This window comes from Kryptolebias marmoratus, linkage group LG3 (assembly GCF_001649575.2).
Source record: "Kryptolebias marmoratus isolate JLee-2015 linkage group LG3, ASM164957v2, whole genome shotgun sequence".
Taxonomy (NCBI): domain Eukaryota; kingdom Metazoa; phylum Chordata; class Actinopteri; order Cyprinodontiformes; family Rivulidae; genus Kryptolebias; species Kryptolebias marmoratus.
Window position 1 is genome coordinate 6,769,179 of NC_051432.1, and position 14,172 is coordinate 6,783,350.

The 14,172-nt window shown below is 45.7% G+C and overlaps 1 protein-coding gene across 5 annotated transcripts in view; it reads left to right on the top strand.

Moving 5' to 3' along the window:
* LOC108241542 (RNA binding protein fox-1 homolog 2) overlaps positions 1-14,172 on the top strand; it is a 59,117-nt gene that overhangs the window by 13,153 nt on the left and 31,792 nt on the right. For 4 of the 5 annotated variants that reach the window (XR_005232925.1, XR_005232924.1, XM_017425770.2 and 1 more), the window contains exon 2: positions 3,903-3,953. Coding sequence is in view for 3 of the 5 variants with exons in the window: in XM_017425770.2 (XP_017281259.1) it covers positions 3,903-3,953 (51 nt within the window). In the remaining 2 variants the exon portion in view is untranslated. Of the gene's footprint in view, positions 1-3,902; positions 3,954-12,349; positions 12,555-14,172 lie in introns of those variants that run through there. The other variant, XM_017425773.3, reaches the window with a different exon arrangement.

Genomic DNA, 14,172 nt, shown 5'->3' on the forward strand with positions numbered 1-14,172 from the left:
TTTTTTTTTTTTATCGCCCCAAGGCGAAGGTGGAGCAGTGATGTTTTTGCCTATACCTCTGTGTGTGTGTGTGTTTGTCTGCACAGTTAGCAAAATATTTCACGAACCATTGGACGGATTTGAATGAAACGCTCAATGTAATCGTTAGATGTACATCTGCAGTTGATTATCGTTTGGGTCAAGCCAGTTCAAGATGGCCGCCACAGCTAAGCGACCTGGGTGTGGCAGTAGCTGAGGCTGATTCCCAACGCGTACTTCAGGCGCTAATTTATCGTGAGAGATTTTTGTTCCGAGCTTTGCGATTGACCATTGGATTCTGTCTTGTTAGCGAAATATCTCACAAATCACTTAACAGATTTAAATAGAACTTTCAGAGCATTGTTAGCGGGTTGACATTTACAACGCACTAACTCTTGAACTCAACTCGATTCAAGATGGCTGTCATAACCAACCAACTTCAGAAATGACAAAAACAGCTATAGCTCAGTCAGTTTTACAGATACTGAGCTAAAGTTTGGTGTGGTCATAACTGAACGTCATCCCCGACACGTACTCTGAGAGCAACGCATTGTGCGAGAGCTTTGCCTAAAATTTTTTACATTAGCTGCTGTATTCAGTCGTGTTTGTCTGTTAGCAAAACATCTCATGAACTACTGGGCGGGTTTTGAGAAAACTTTCAGACCTCAGTCACTGAGTGCACATCTATAACTGATTAACTTTTGGAGTCCCCCAAAATCAAGACGGCCAGCACAGCTAATCGAAGTTAGTCGACACAAAAATGACTATAACTTAGCCGGATTTGCAGATTTTAAGGTGAAACTTCGTGTGGGAGCAGCTGAAAGTCACCCACGACACATACTCCAAGCGCTAACAGCTCATGTGACGTATCACGATATCACGTGAGACTGAGCGTAGTGTTATTTTCAGGAGGTTACCAAAATGGCCGCAACTCTGGCGTTTCAAAACATAGGCCAATTTTTAGTTTTGCACTAGTGGCGGTGGGCGACGTGCATTCCTTGGAGGAACGCACATCCTGGAGTCTGTGTTGCTTCGTCCTACCTGCAGCGTGTTGCATTGGGAGTTTGCCCTCGTTGCGAACACCGGTTTATACTTTATTCATGTTATTCAAGCCTCTAAGAGGTGATTCATTATTTAGAGCTTCTCCCCGCCTGAGTCAGTTCACTAAGCACATTTTTGGCTCTGAGATAAACTCTCGCAAGATGTATTTTTCAATCACGAAGGCGCTTCTTTCTCTCCCCCCCCAAACTCTCATCTTCTTTTCTTTTCTTTTCTGTTTTTTTTTTTTCCCCGCCTCTAACATTTGGATACATTGTGCTCAGTTTTAGTGAAATGGCCTCATGGGGTCCAGAGTGAGATGGCTCCAGTACTAATCAGGCGAGCTCAAGCTGCGAAGCGCGCGCAGCAAAGTGGTCCCCCCTCCAGGGACAGGGCAGACGAGGGACATTGGTTCCACATGAAAGGAAGATTAGGGGCAGAGAGAGGGGGGAGAGCTTGTTTTCTAATCTACTGATATGAAGCCAGAACAGCCAAATCTGTCTCCCCCCCCCCTTATGTGTGTCGTAATTGCCGTGAAATCTGTTTATTTTATTTTATTTTTTAATTTTTTCCCTGTGAGTGTATTTGCATAAAAGCACATCACGGTGCCATAAGTTCAGATAAATGTTGGTTTCAGACTAATTTTGGGAGCCGTACACAGGATTCCTTCAGTATTTATCACCTGAAGGCGGAGCGATAATGGTTTTGTCCGTGTGTGTGTGTGTGTTCATTTGTCTGTACCGTTAGCAAAATATCTCACGAACCACTGGGTGGATTTTAATGAAACTTTCAGAAAGTAAACAACTGATGCGCATCCACGACTCGTTTACTTTGGAGTCGAGGCAGTTCAAGATGGCCGCCACAGATAGGCGACTCAGCTTATTTAACGCTTACTGAGCTCAGACTCGGTGCGGTGATGACTGAGAGTCATCCCTGAGATCTGAGCCACATCGGCTTTTAAAACGTTGCCATTACCTGTTGGAGTCCAAGCAGTCTGTCTGTTAGCAAAATATCTCGTGAACCACTGGGCAGTTTTTAATGAGACCTTCAGAAAAATGTCATGGGGTGGGCTTCTACAGCTGATTACCTTTTTGGAGTGACCTCTAGTCAAGATGGCTGCCACAGCTATTCAGAATTAGCCATCCGAAAAACAGCCCTAACTCAGTCACTTTTACAGATACTGAGGTAAAATTCGGTGTGGTAGCAGCTGAGGGTCATTCGCAACACGTACTCCAAGCGCTAGCAGACCACACGGGCTAACACCATGTCACACAAGACTACGTGTAACGATTGATTTCAGGGTTTCATCGCTCTGGCGGGCAATAAGCATTCCTTTAAGGAGTTCTTGGCCTTTTTAATCGGAGCAATCGTCACGCGGCAGATCTTCGACGACATGGCTCTCCGCAGACGGAACGCGGAGAGGAGCGGCGCAGAGATCGTGATCACGCTTTCACACCAGTGGGCCTCGCGCTCCCTGATTCCTGACCTATTTATGATTTAGGAGCCGCGCCGACCCCCCCCCCGGCAGTTATCACGCCTTTACCAGCAGACAAAAGATCCACTGGGCGGAAAACTCCGGAGGAGGCTGACTCGGGAGATAACAGGAGTGTGTGTGTGTGTCATTGGTGGTGGAGTTAATTCGATTAGCAGTCAGAAACGTCACCTAACTGTAAAGTCGGATATAGAGGCGCAACAAAATGGGGAGTCGACTGAAAAAAAATGCTCCATACGAAAACCAAACACCTGGCGCCGCCTGAAGCGATGCATGTCGCGCTTCACCTTTCACCTCACCGTTTTAGGCGAAGATCATTTCTAGGGTAAAAAATTGACAAATAAATACAACGAAGGTCTGATTATTTATGCATTTTTCTAAATATTCAGGATACTGTTTGTGAGAACTGCAGCAACGTGGTGAGAAATCCTCCTTTTTTTTAGGAATTCAGTCAAAATGTTACAGAAAAAGGAGAGAAACTCACTAATTCAAATGTAAGACTGGAACAGAGCCAAAAGGGCTTTAACTTAGCTTACGCTTCTTGCAACGTATGTGAGTAGTGTTTATTAATTTCATGGATTAGATAGGAGTTTGTCAGTTTTAAATTGTATTCATTTAGCCATTAATATCCACACAGTTCAAAGTGTTTAAAACAGGCAGAAGTCAAACGGATGCGGCAGCACTTTAACACACATGGTGCCGTGTTGAGGTAAAGAGATTTCCAACCATCGGGATGGGTTTCTCCTGCTGCAACAGACAACAAAAAAAGGGATAAAAAGAAATCAAGATCATTTTAAATATCGTTCCCTAAAACAGAGAATGAGAGGAAAACCGAACAAAGCTGGCGGGGGGATCAGATCTATCGTTATCGAACACGGTCAGAAACATTTCTCGAACAGACAACCTGTCTTCCTTCGTGAAGTCCGTGTAGCGGCTTAAAAACCTCCCAGAGGTTTTGTTTTCCGTCCGTCTGTCTGTCTGTGCAGCGCTCCTGTTGTCCTGCTGCTGTGAGGCCGAGCAAACCTTCCGGGACGTACAGACCGTCCTTTTTTCCCTCGGCTGGGATATTTCCGAGCCCGTCGGCCTTTGAAAACTTAACCCGGCGCATTGAAACGCAGTCGCCGCCGCGGACTGTTTCATCCGCAATAGTTTGAGGGTGAACCTGCGGCTCGGACGGAGCCGACCCAGCTACCGCCGTGCCTTATTTGAACTAAATAAAGCTAAGTTTAATGGAGTTACGGTACAGAATCATAAACTCAAACACGGGCGAATGTGTTGTTGCCCGCTTGTTTGTTTTCTTTTCCAAATTACAGGCTGTGTTTAACCCGAAAAAAAAATGTCTCCTCTCTTTCAGAACAACGATCCTTTGACCCTTGGTTACCACGGCTACGCGGCTCACAGTCAGGTAAGGGCAGTGAAACACCTGCAGAAGTCTGATGTTGTGTAAGAAGGCCCGTTCCCCTCCAACACAAGGTGGGGGTGTGGATTTGAATTCAACACCTGTGTGGAAGGAGGACGCGCCTCCACAACGATCACTCTTCTATTCCTATCCTCCACCTACTTTCCCTCTCCCCCCCCTCGATGATAGTAATCATTGAGGACACGCTCGTTCCGTCCTTAAACCTCGAAGCACCGAGACGCTCTCGTCTTCTCTGCCAACAAACAGGCCAAAAAAAAACAAAAAAACTTTGCTGCAACGCAATAATTTAATTTCTTTTTTTTTGTTTGTTTGTTTTTGAACTCGTCTGCTTGTTAAAATCCAGTCTGTTCCCGGGCGTTTGTATGAGCTGGCTGATTGTGTTATTAGACTGCTCAGTTTACGTGGTTAATCCTTAGATCATCCTGTGTTCATCCACTCATCCTCTCACGCTCGGCTCGTAATCCCCTCATCCCTCGCTCCCCGGGACGCTCGGCAACCTCTGGCTGCTTATCTGCACTCAATCTGTCTTAGCTCCTCGCTCTTATGCTTTTATTTCCCACAGTAAACGAGGGCTGTGTTTCTTTTCCTTTTTTTTCCCTCTCTCTTCTAAGTGGATGCCTGGAAGTCAATTAAACCGTTTTGATTTGGCTGCAACATGACGACGCTTTGAATCGTTTCCCTTCGTAAATGAAAGGATTCCTTGAAGGAATGCACATCACCTGCTTTCATGTCAGGGTTTAACATGAAAAGAACTTATGTTACTGTCATGTTGGTCAAACTCACTGTTAAATTGATTGCTAACAGCCACACAAACACACGCACTCAGACACAGGCAGGAAACAATTAGAAACGCCTGCCTTTCACCTGTCTACGGCAGCGATGAGAAGATTAGAAGGGGGCTCGTTAAGCTGTTGCGTAGCGTCTCTTGCCGGTATGAGAAGAAGCCAGTCGGGGGACTTCTACTACTTCGTCTTTTTTTTTTTTTCTTCTGGGGCTCGGAGGTGTGAACTGACCTGGGAAAAAAAAAAAGAAAAGAAAACAATGCCAGGCAGCCGAGGCTTTCACACCACAGAGGTGCTAAACTGTCAACAGCGGTGTGAGAGTGATGCGATCAAAGGCTCCTGAAAGGAAGAGCCTGGAGAGTAGCGGGAGCTGAGCGAGGCGAGCAGGAGGGCGAGCAGGAGCCGAGCCCTCTGCAGGTGGAGTATTAAAGCTGCCACATCCATCCGCCCCGTCAAGCCAGCAGCGGTTCACACCGTCCTTTTCCTCTTCGCAGTTTTATTTCCCCACCCCACCCTGCCTTTTCTGCAGTCCAACTTCTTCGACATACTTTAGGCTGTTTCAGTCTTTCGGAAGCTCGATTGCTTCTTTTTCAAAATATTTAACTTTATTTATAACAGAATTTCCTGTAAAGATTCATTGTAATTTCTTTAATTCTTCTAAAACATTGTTCTCTTTGACGTCTGCTTTATTATTCTGTTCTGTCAATTTTAGCTACCATTTTGCTGATTTTAGTTTTTTTTAGCTATTGTTCTCTTACTTCTGCCTTTCAGCATCTGCTTCGCTACTATTAGCATTTAGCTACCATTCTGCTTCATTTAGCTTTGAGCAACCATTCTGTTCTTTTGAACTTTTTTTTAGCTAGAATTTGCTAATTTAAGCTACTGTTTCACTCATATCAGTTTTAGCATTGCTTTTGCCTACTTCGGCTACAGTTTTGCAGATAAATGCATCTGTTTTGCTAATTTTAGCTACTGGTTTGTTACTTTTGGTGGCGGTTTTGCTCATTTGACTTGTTTTGTTGATTTTAGCTTCAACATCTATTGTGACAATTTTGCTCATTTTTAGCTTTAGCATTTGTTTTTCTCCTCTTTAGCTACTGTTGTGCCGCTTTTAACACACCTTTTGCTCATTTTAGCTTCTCTTCTGCTTGTTTTAGTTTGTGACAACTCAGTCATTGCATCATTACAGATGACGATGTAACCTGCCCTCTTTTATTTCAGGGCTAAAAAAAAAAAATCTGAACTAACCCTAAATAGTAGTTCCCTTTTTTAAAGTCAAGGTTTTCAGTCACAGAGAAATAATATTTATGTAAGACCATAAAAGCACAGCTGTAGTTATTTATGTCCTCCACACCAAAATAAGTAAAGCCTTTAATGGAATAGTTGTAGTAATTAAAAACTTGATCTGAACCAAATACTTTTCTTGCTATCCTGGTAGAACTGCCTGTTTATCGTTAAACTCTGTTTCTTTATTCGTTTTCTCCTCTACCATGTTAGGCTGACTGGAACAAAAATAGACACAGGGTTTAAAGTGTGTGTGAGCTGCACACGTTCCTCCTTTTAGAAATGCCGGCTAGTCAGCAGAAAAGGGTGTGCTCATTGTTTTTATGTGTACTCATTATTTATTCATTAAGCCCCAGGTCATGTGTACTAGATTAATAAAATATTGTTACAAATTAGGGGTAATGAAACTATAAACCAAATTTCTTCAGTGCAAACGGCTTTCTTAATATTTGTCCGGAGTATTAAATGGAAGCATTCGTACAAATAAAACACAATTAAAATAATTAGACTATATCTCCTTTACAAACCAGATTATTGCTCCTTGACATTTTAATCTTTTTTTGTATGCACACCTCAAAACCAAAGACTGTGCCAACAGATAAAAATCATCAGTTGAAGCGACATCTGGCACTAAAGGGCTGGAAAAAAAATTGTATCTGAACCGAAAATCATTGTTTCCTTTTAGCAGCTTCTTGTGTCTCCTGCACGTCCTCTGATTTTATTTTGAAACACCTTACAGATATCACAAATAGGGTTCAGTGTTCCTCACTTGATTTAAAAACTTCTCCGGCCAGGAAGCGCTGTTGTTAGTGTTGCTGGTACCGGTCGCTGCGGGACGCCCCACTCGCCGTGCCTCTGCGAAGGCATCTTCCCCATCCTCCACTGACCAACCAGGGCCGTTTACATCTGCTTCTGCTTCCCAGAAAAGTGTGAAAGGACACTCCACTCATCATACTTATGCAAAAAAGCAAAAAAAAACAAAAACCTCTGCCCCTCCTCAGCACTCACATCCAAAAGAAACTCACACGGGTTTGTTTTGCTTTTCAAAACAAACCCCGAAACAGCTGTAATTACACGAAATGACTATCCAAGCGTGAGGTGTAAATGGAAAAATGAGCTTGGTACCTAGGAAATGGCACAAATGATGTCAAAATTGCCAATTTAGAGAGTTTATCTAGATTTTACTCTCCTAATACCTTGTTAAAATTTCCATGGTTCCCCTTTTTTTTAGCACCAGTTTTGGTACAGGTTGGGTTCTAGCTGCGTCATTTCAAAGGAATATTCACTTTACAGCACACCTTAGTTTTGACGGACTAAAAGAGAATCATTTTCTGTTGTGTGCCAACTTTATTTACTCTGACCCAGTAGCAAATGTATTGATTATTACACCTTTGGAGTAATCTCATGACTGTTAGCTTTATTTTGGTATCAAAATAACACAAATAAACCTTCAATTCATTTTGGGAATGTCATTTTTTTTGCAGATATCTTAAAAAAAGGGCCAGGGTTGAAGGAAGCTTTTAACATTTATATAGTTGCTTGCCCACCCCGACCAGAAAAACAAATAAACAGTTTAGGAACAGCTGTGTGAATATATCGCCAATGGTCCGTAATTGAACTGACTAAAAATGTTAATCTGTCTCCTAACCCTACTTTGTATGTTTGCGAAACACCAACATAGCATGGTTAATGTAGCTTGTCATTCATAAATGTAGGTGCTGGTATTTAAGGCTTTGTAAACTTCTTGCCCACAGTACATTTGGCGCGTGGTGTTTTAGTCGCAGCTTTTTTTTTCCTGGTAGCTAGGCAATATATGCTAAAGCTTCTCTACTGAAGACTGTAATGTAACACAAACAAAGGTGGCAAGGAGCCAAAAATATATGAAGCAGGTCAGCAAACAAGCATGTTCAGAAATAAACCAAGAAAAATGGAGCAAAGGCCAGCAATGGATAAGTAGAGCACTGTGAAGACAAGTTTATTGAACAAGCGACTGTTAAGGTATGTTTTCTGTTCAGCTACAATGAGCAAGTCCTCAGTGGAGCTCTTGTGTCTCCTGGTCTTCCCTAAAGATGAACTCGATGAAGACTCGTCATTGCAGCTTTAGGGGAAAGTGGTAGGTGGTGGGGAGGGACAGACTACTTTATAAGTCTTCATTTATTGTTAGCATGAGGTTGCAGCGGCTAGCTGACAAGCACAGCCACTGGAGAAATTCAGAGGCATCCAGGCCTCTGAGTCCTCAAGACATTCAAGCAGTGGTTTTAAGGAAAATTAGTTCTTTTTCTTAAGGGGGACATAAACCTGACAGTCGTCTGCATAAAAATTAAAAAAAAAAATCCATGTTTTCTAAAAATGGATCCAAGTGGGAGTAAATAAAAACAGAAGAGGAGAGGCCCTAAAACTGAGCCCTGTGGGATGCCACATAAGATTGAAGCAGAGGAAGACACATGATCAAGTTTGTTTGGTCAGATGAGATCTGAACCACTCCAGTGCAGTGCCCCTGATGCCCACCCACTGCTCCAAATGGGAGAGTAAAATCTGATGGTCCACAGTGTCAAAGGCAGCAGTTACACCTAACAGTTCAAGAACAGCACAGTCTCCAGTCAGTGGCTAAAAATATGTTGCTAAAAACTAATAAAAGGGCTGATTCAGTGCTGTGTAGAGATTGAAAACCAGACTGTAAAACCTCCTAAAATCTTTTGCTCTTTCAGGAAAGTCATTAATTGGTTGTAAGCTATCATCTCAATGATCTTTGAAAGAAGAAGGTAGTTTTGACATTGGCCTGTAATTGGCAACAACAGCAGGATCTAGAGCAGATTTCTGTGTCTAAGGCTGGATGACTGCATGTTTAAAACTTACAGGGAGCACACCCGAAGACGCACTACTGTTAACAAGTTCAAGAACAAAAGGATTTGAAGTTGGGAAAACCCTCTTTTTAAATAGAGGACGGCACCGTTTGGAGAACCTGCAGGTTTCAAATGTTCACCGAAGTTCTGCAAAGAGGACAAAGTGACCGGCTCAGACTGTTGAAGACAGCAGAGTGGAGGACAGGGACTGAGGGGGTCATATGCAGAAGGGGATATCTGAGTCCTAGTGGAAGTCATCTTTGCAATGAACAGGCTGAAAAGGTCCTGGCAGGCTGCATGAGAGGGCTCATTACAGTCAGTCTGCGGGGCATTAAGAGCAGCATCGATAGTTTTCAATAAAACACGAGGACTGTGATGGTTTGACAGAATTATATCAGCAAAGTGTTTTCTTTTGGCATCTTTCACAGTTCATTGATAGTGATGCCAGCAGTTCTTTTAATATTTGAAATGACACCTTTGATTTGTCCTTTTTCCACCTGCGTTCAGCTCTGTGACACTTAACGACTGACAGCACGACTCTCATTTAGTCATCGTTTAACCAGGCCTCACATCTGATTTTAATATTGAGGCGCAGAGTCAAACCGTTTTGTAGCTGGAGTGAAAGCAGGAGTTTATCTCCTCAGTGTTTCACACACTCTGGGATGACACAGTTCTGATTAAAGACATCTGAAAGCTGACCAGCAGCGGAGGAGTTAAACGTGGCGCAGCAGAGCCAAGCCGAGCAGCAGCGCCACGTTCAACTGTGGGACGAGTGAGGAGCAGCAAATGAAACGGGCATATGTGAAAAACACTGCGTCACATATCTCAAAGTTCAAATCAGGTAAACCATAACATAAAACCGCATCAAGTGTGTGTCTCTGTTCCTGAGTAAAGTCATATCTAGCCATCTTTTCAGATGGGTGGGGGGTCAATAAACCACTGTGAACAATGCTGTGTGAGAGCCACACCACTCTAACAGGCTCAATTCAAAGCTGCTGATTGAGGTGGAGACAACTGTTTACATTTATGGAGTCACTATTGATAGTCACTAGTGAGCTAGCGTTTATCAAGCCAATCCTGGCAGGAGCCTGCGGGTCAGCGTCGTCAGCCGTCCTAGAGGCCCGACACAGAGGCCGCAGGTTCTGCAGATTCGACCCGTGCCAGCGGGGATGAGGGGAGCGAGGTCCCTGCTACTCTTTTGTCCAATCAGCAATGGTGTTACAACAGCGGTGCTTGCTTGCTCTAGGATGGCTTCGCCTACGGATCGACAAAAATGATTAAAAACAAGCTGTGGACAAAGAAAATCACCACTAATGCCCCTTTTACACTGGCCCTAATTCAGAAGTCCGGCTCTACTCGGCTCGGCTCGATAAAGAATGCATCGCGTTCACACCGGCCAGTTTGGTCGGTAGCAGAGGAACGCCTCCTCGTGTTGCAGGAGGTGGGGCCGCGGCGCGGGGGGGTGCGCTACAGAAACTTAGCGCAAGTTGTGTAAACAACGGAAGAGCTATGGACAAAGTTGGCCCTGTGTTGTTGCTGTTTTTTAAACTTATGGGGATTCTCCTGAGACTTCAGGAAGAGAGGCGCAGTGGAAGAAATGCTCTGGATTCCACGATTGTAGGACAACTGTTATCCACCGGAGATTTCAGGCTGGGGGGACAGACGGCATAAACGTTGCAGGAAAAGCTAACGCTGTTGTTTATATTTCTACCGTTCGCTCTTTATGTTTGCATCTGGTCACACCAACGACCAATGAGTGAACAGGAGCTAAGCTTGCGCCGCCCACGAAGCAGGGCTGGCCCGGCTGGCCCAACTCCGAAGCAGGTACAGAAAAAGCAGGACTGACCTCGAAAAAATGCAGATGTAAACGCGTGCAAAGCAAGCCGAGTAGAGTGGAGCCGGGACCTTTAGAGCCCGTGTAAAAGGGGCAATATTGTGACTAAAATTTTTTTTTTTTTTGGTCAATCAACAAAAAGTAGCTATCGAAAATGCAGCTGAATGAAGGTTACTTTTCAACCTCCTTCCTTCTCCAGATCTCCAAAACACATTTAGACAGGAGAGTCAAACTCCCCTGACCCCCTTATACACGCTGGTCCACCGTTCCATGACCAGGACAAAAGCCACACTTCTCTTTCTGGGAAATAAAAAACATGAGAATTGTTATAACTCAGCCAATTTTACAGATCTTAATTTAAAGCTTGGTTTGGTAGTAGCTAAAACCCCATCCCCAACACATATTCTGAGCTTTAACAAATTGTGCAACACCTTTGTGAAACATTTTGCCAAAAAACTATTTGGAGTCAACGCTGTCTGTGTGTTAGCAAAATATGTCATGAACCACTCAACATATTTTAATGAAACGTCCAAGATAAACTCATTAGATGTACCTCTACAACAATTTACCTTTTGGAGCCAACCCAGATCAGAATGGCTGCTACAGCCAACTTCGGAAAACACAAAAAAATGTCTATAATTCAGTTAATTTTACATTTGTTGTGCTAGTAGCTAAGAGTCAGTCACAGCTACTCATTGTGTGGGACGCTTACCTTAAACTTTAGCATTAACTGTTGGAGTCGGCCCTGTTTGTCCGTTAGCAAAATATCTCATGAACCACTGGACGGATTTAAAGAAACTTTCAGAAAGTAGCCATTAGTTGTACATCTACAACTGCTAACCTTTGTTGGAGTCGTTCCAAAACGAGATGGACACCACATTTAAGGGACTTTAGCCAACACAGAAATGACTATGACTCAGTCAGTTTTACAGCCATAGACCTAAAGTTGGATGCGGTAGCATCGACACGTGCTCTGAGTTTACCTTCGCAGAATCGCAGCCTATACTGTTATTTTTGAAGTTTGACCGAAACGGCTCCAACTTTCTCGAAAAGAGGCAGGCGACGTGCATTCCTGGAAGGGATGGCAGGCCTTTAATTTTGGCAGTACGCGTACAATAAGGTGAATCTGATGTGCTGTCACCAGCCCATTTGCGTAACAAGGTGCACTTCTTGAAGGGACTAGAGGGAGAGAGACGGAAAGTCTTCTCCGTCTCTCTCCCAGTGGTGCCGGCAGCCCCAGTTAACTCACCTACATGGAGAAGGAGAACAGAAGACGAGCGAGAGCAAGAGAGAGAGAGAGGAGGGGAGGACTGCGACATGAGAAGGGAGCTGAGGGGAGGGGAAAGTTTGCAGGTATGACAGAGGGAGAGAAGTAGGAGGCGTGAGGCTTTCTGGGTGAGAGAGGAGGAGGAGGAGGTGGACTGGAGAAGAGACAGAAAAAGATGAGCAGGCAGGGGCGCAGCAGCAAAAATAAAGACTGGGGGTAGAAGGAAAGCACGGAGCGAGTGGGAGAAAGAGAAGAGAGAAAGGGGGGGGAAACGAGAAGAAGGCTCGCGAGCGAGAGAGAGAGAGAGTGACAGGGACAGAGGCCAGCAGAGGAGGAGGAGGAGGAGGAAGAGGGGGGTGGGGATTGGCAGGGCAGGCGGAGTGAGCGGGGGCAGAGAGAGGGAGATTTTGAATCTGCGAGACAGACAAGAGAGACGGAGCTGGTGAGGTGACACAGGCTCGGAGAGGGAGGGAAGGCGAGGCAGCGCGAGAAGAGGCAAGGAGCGAGGAGCGGCGACTGCTGGGAGTTGTTGCACACAATACGATGATGGGACTGTACTATCCTAACGTGTTGTCGGTGAGTGTTTCCCCCTCCGTCCCTCCACGTCTGCGCGTCTCGTCGCCGAGGCTGCGCTGTCACGGAGCGTTAAACGCTAATTAACCGCGAGCAGACGAGGACTCGGCTCGACCCGTTTGCTGCAGGACACGTCCGACTCTCTTGTTAACTCTCCGCGAACAGTTGCCGCGACGGGAGCGGGAGGCGGCGAGGAAGCGGCGCTGCTGATGACAGCGACAGATGCAGGCAGGGAAAAAACTGTACGGCCGCAATTATAGACTCGCACGAGCGGCGGTGTATTATTGTTCGCCGTTGTTGTGGCATCTGTTCTCTCTCTCTCCCCCCCCCCTGCCCAGAGCAAAAAAAAAGTGTGCACGCAGTCTGAACAGCACGAGCTGCCACAGCCAGAAACTGTGCTCGGCCATGTATTATGTTTGCTCAGAAGAATCTATGTGAGCACGCAGCGTTGGAGTGCACAGCTGGATGCAGCAGTTTATTACATGTTTTCTTCTGCCGTCAACTCTTTAGATGTTTCCACAGCAAAAGAGTGGAAACTGGAGAAGCAGTGGGGTGTGTGTGTGTGTGTGTGTGTGTGTGAGGGGATTGAGGGGGGCAAGTGAAAAGTCTTTCCTCTTGAGGGGTCCCTGCAGCTGTTGTACATCGCTGGAGCCCGTGAGCGAAGGGGACAGGTGTCCGCGGAACAGTTGCCCCACGCTTTTGTTTCATTACTCACCCCGACTTTCTGCTGCTTCCTTCTGGAGCGCTCCTATTCAGCTCCAAACACCTCCTCACTGTAATTTCTGTGTCACACATTTCACAAACACACAGAAGCTCGAGCACACAGTGGGCTGCAAACTTGGTGCATGAAGTGTCATATTCATATTACATTTCAGTTGGTGTGAGTCAGGATGAGAGAGAGAGACAGTGTGTGTGTGTGTGTTTCTTTGCTGTGGCATGTGTGTGTGTGTTTCTTTTTCAGCTGTACCTTGGATTCCTGCTCTCTTTACTGTTTGACCTCTTTTCTCCCTTCTCTTGCTCTCCCTGGGGCCCTGGCAGCTGTTATCTCAATGTTTTCCTTTAAGAGCCCCTGGAAGAGAGGGAGGAGGAGGAGGGGGCGGGGGGTGAAGGGCTGGAAGAGGGAGAGAGAATGGGAGCAGGAAATAGATTTTTAAGGTGACGGGGCACCCTCGGACCTTTTGTCGCGCAGAGCCGTAGGCGAGGACGCTCGGAGAGGATGTGGAGAGCGCGGGGGGTGGGGGGGTGGGGGGCGACTGTGACGGTACTGCGCCTGGAGAGAGGGCCGGCTCGCTCGGCGACGCTGTTAAACGCCGTAGAGCTGACTTTGCAGTTACGAGCGTGTAACCGTGCAAAAGGTGCCGCATGACGGGTGTGGGGGGAGGGGGGGTCGGTTGATTTATTAGCTCTGCGATAGCACTACTTGAGCTAATAACGTTGGCCTTTTCCACAAGAGCGAGAGAGAGCAGCAGATCGGGTGCAGGAGTCTGAAATATTTTCTCAAGCCCCACCTAAGCGTGTGCCCCAAGGCGAGGGAGAGTCGCCTACCTGCCTCAGAAGCCGAGCCCATACTGCCACGCTTGCATAAACTGTAAACAGGCCAAATTCACCCCCCCCCCCCCCC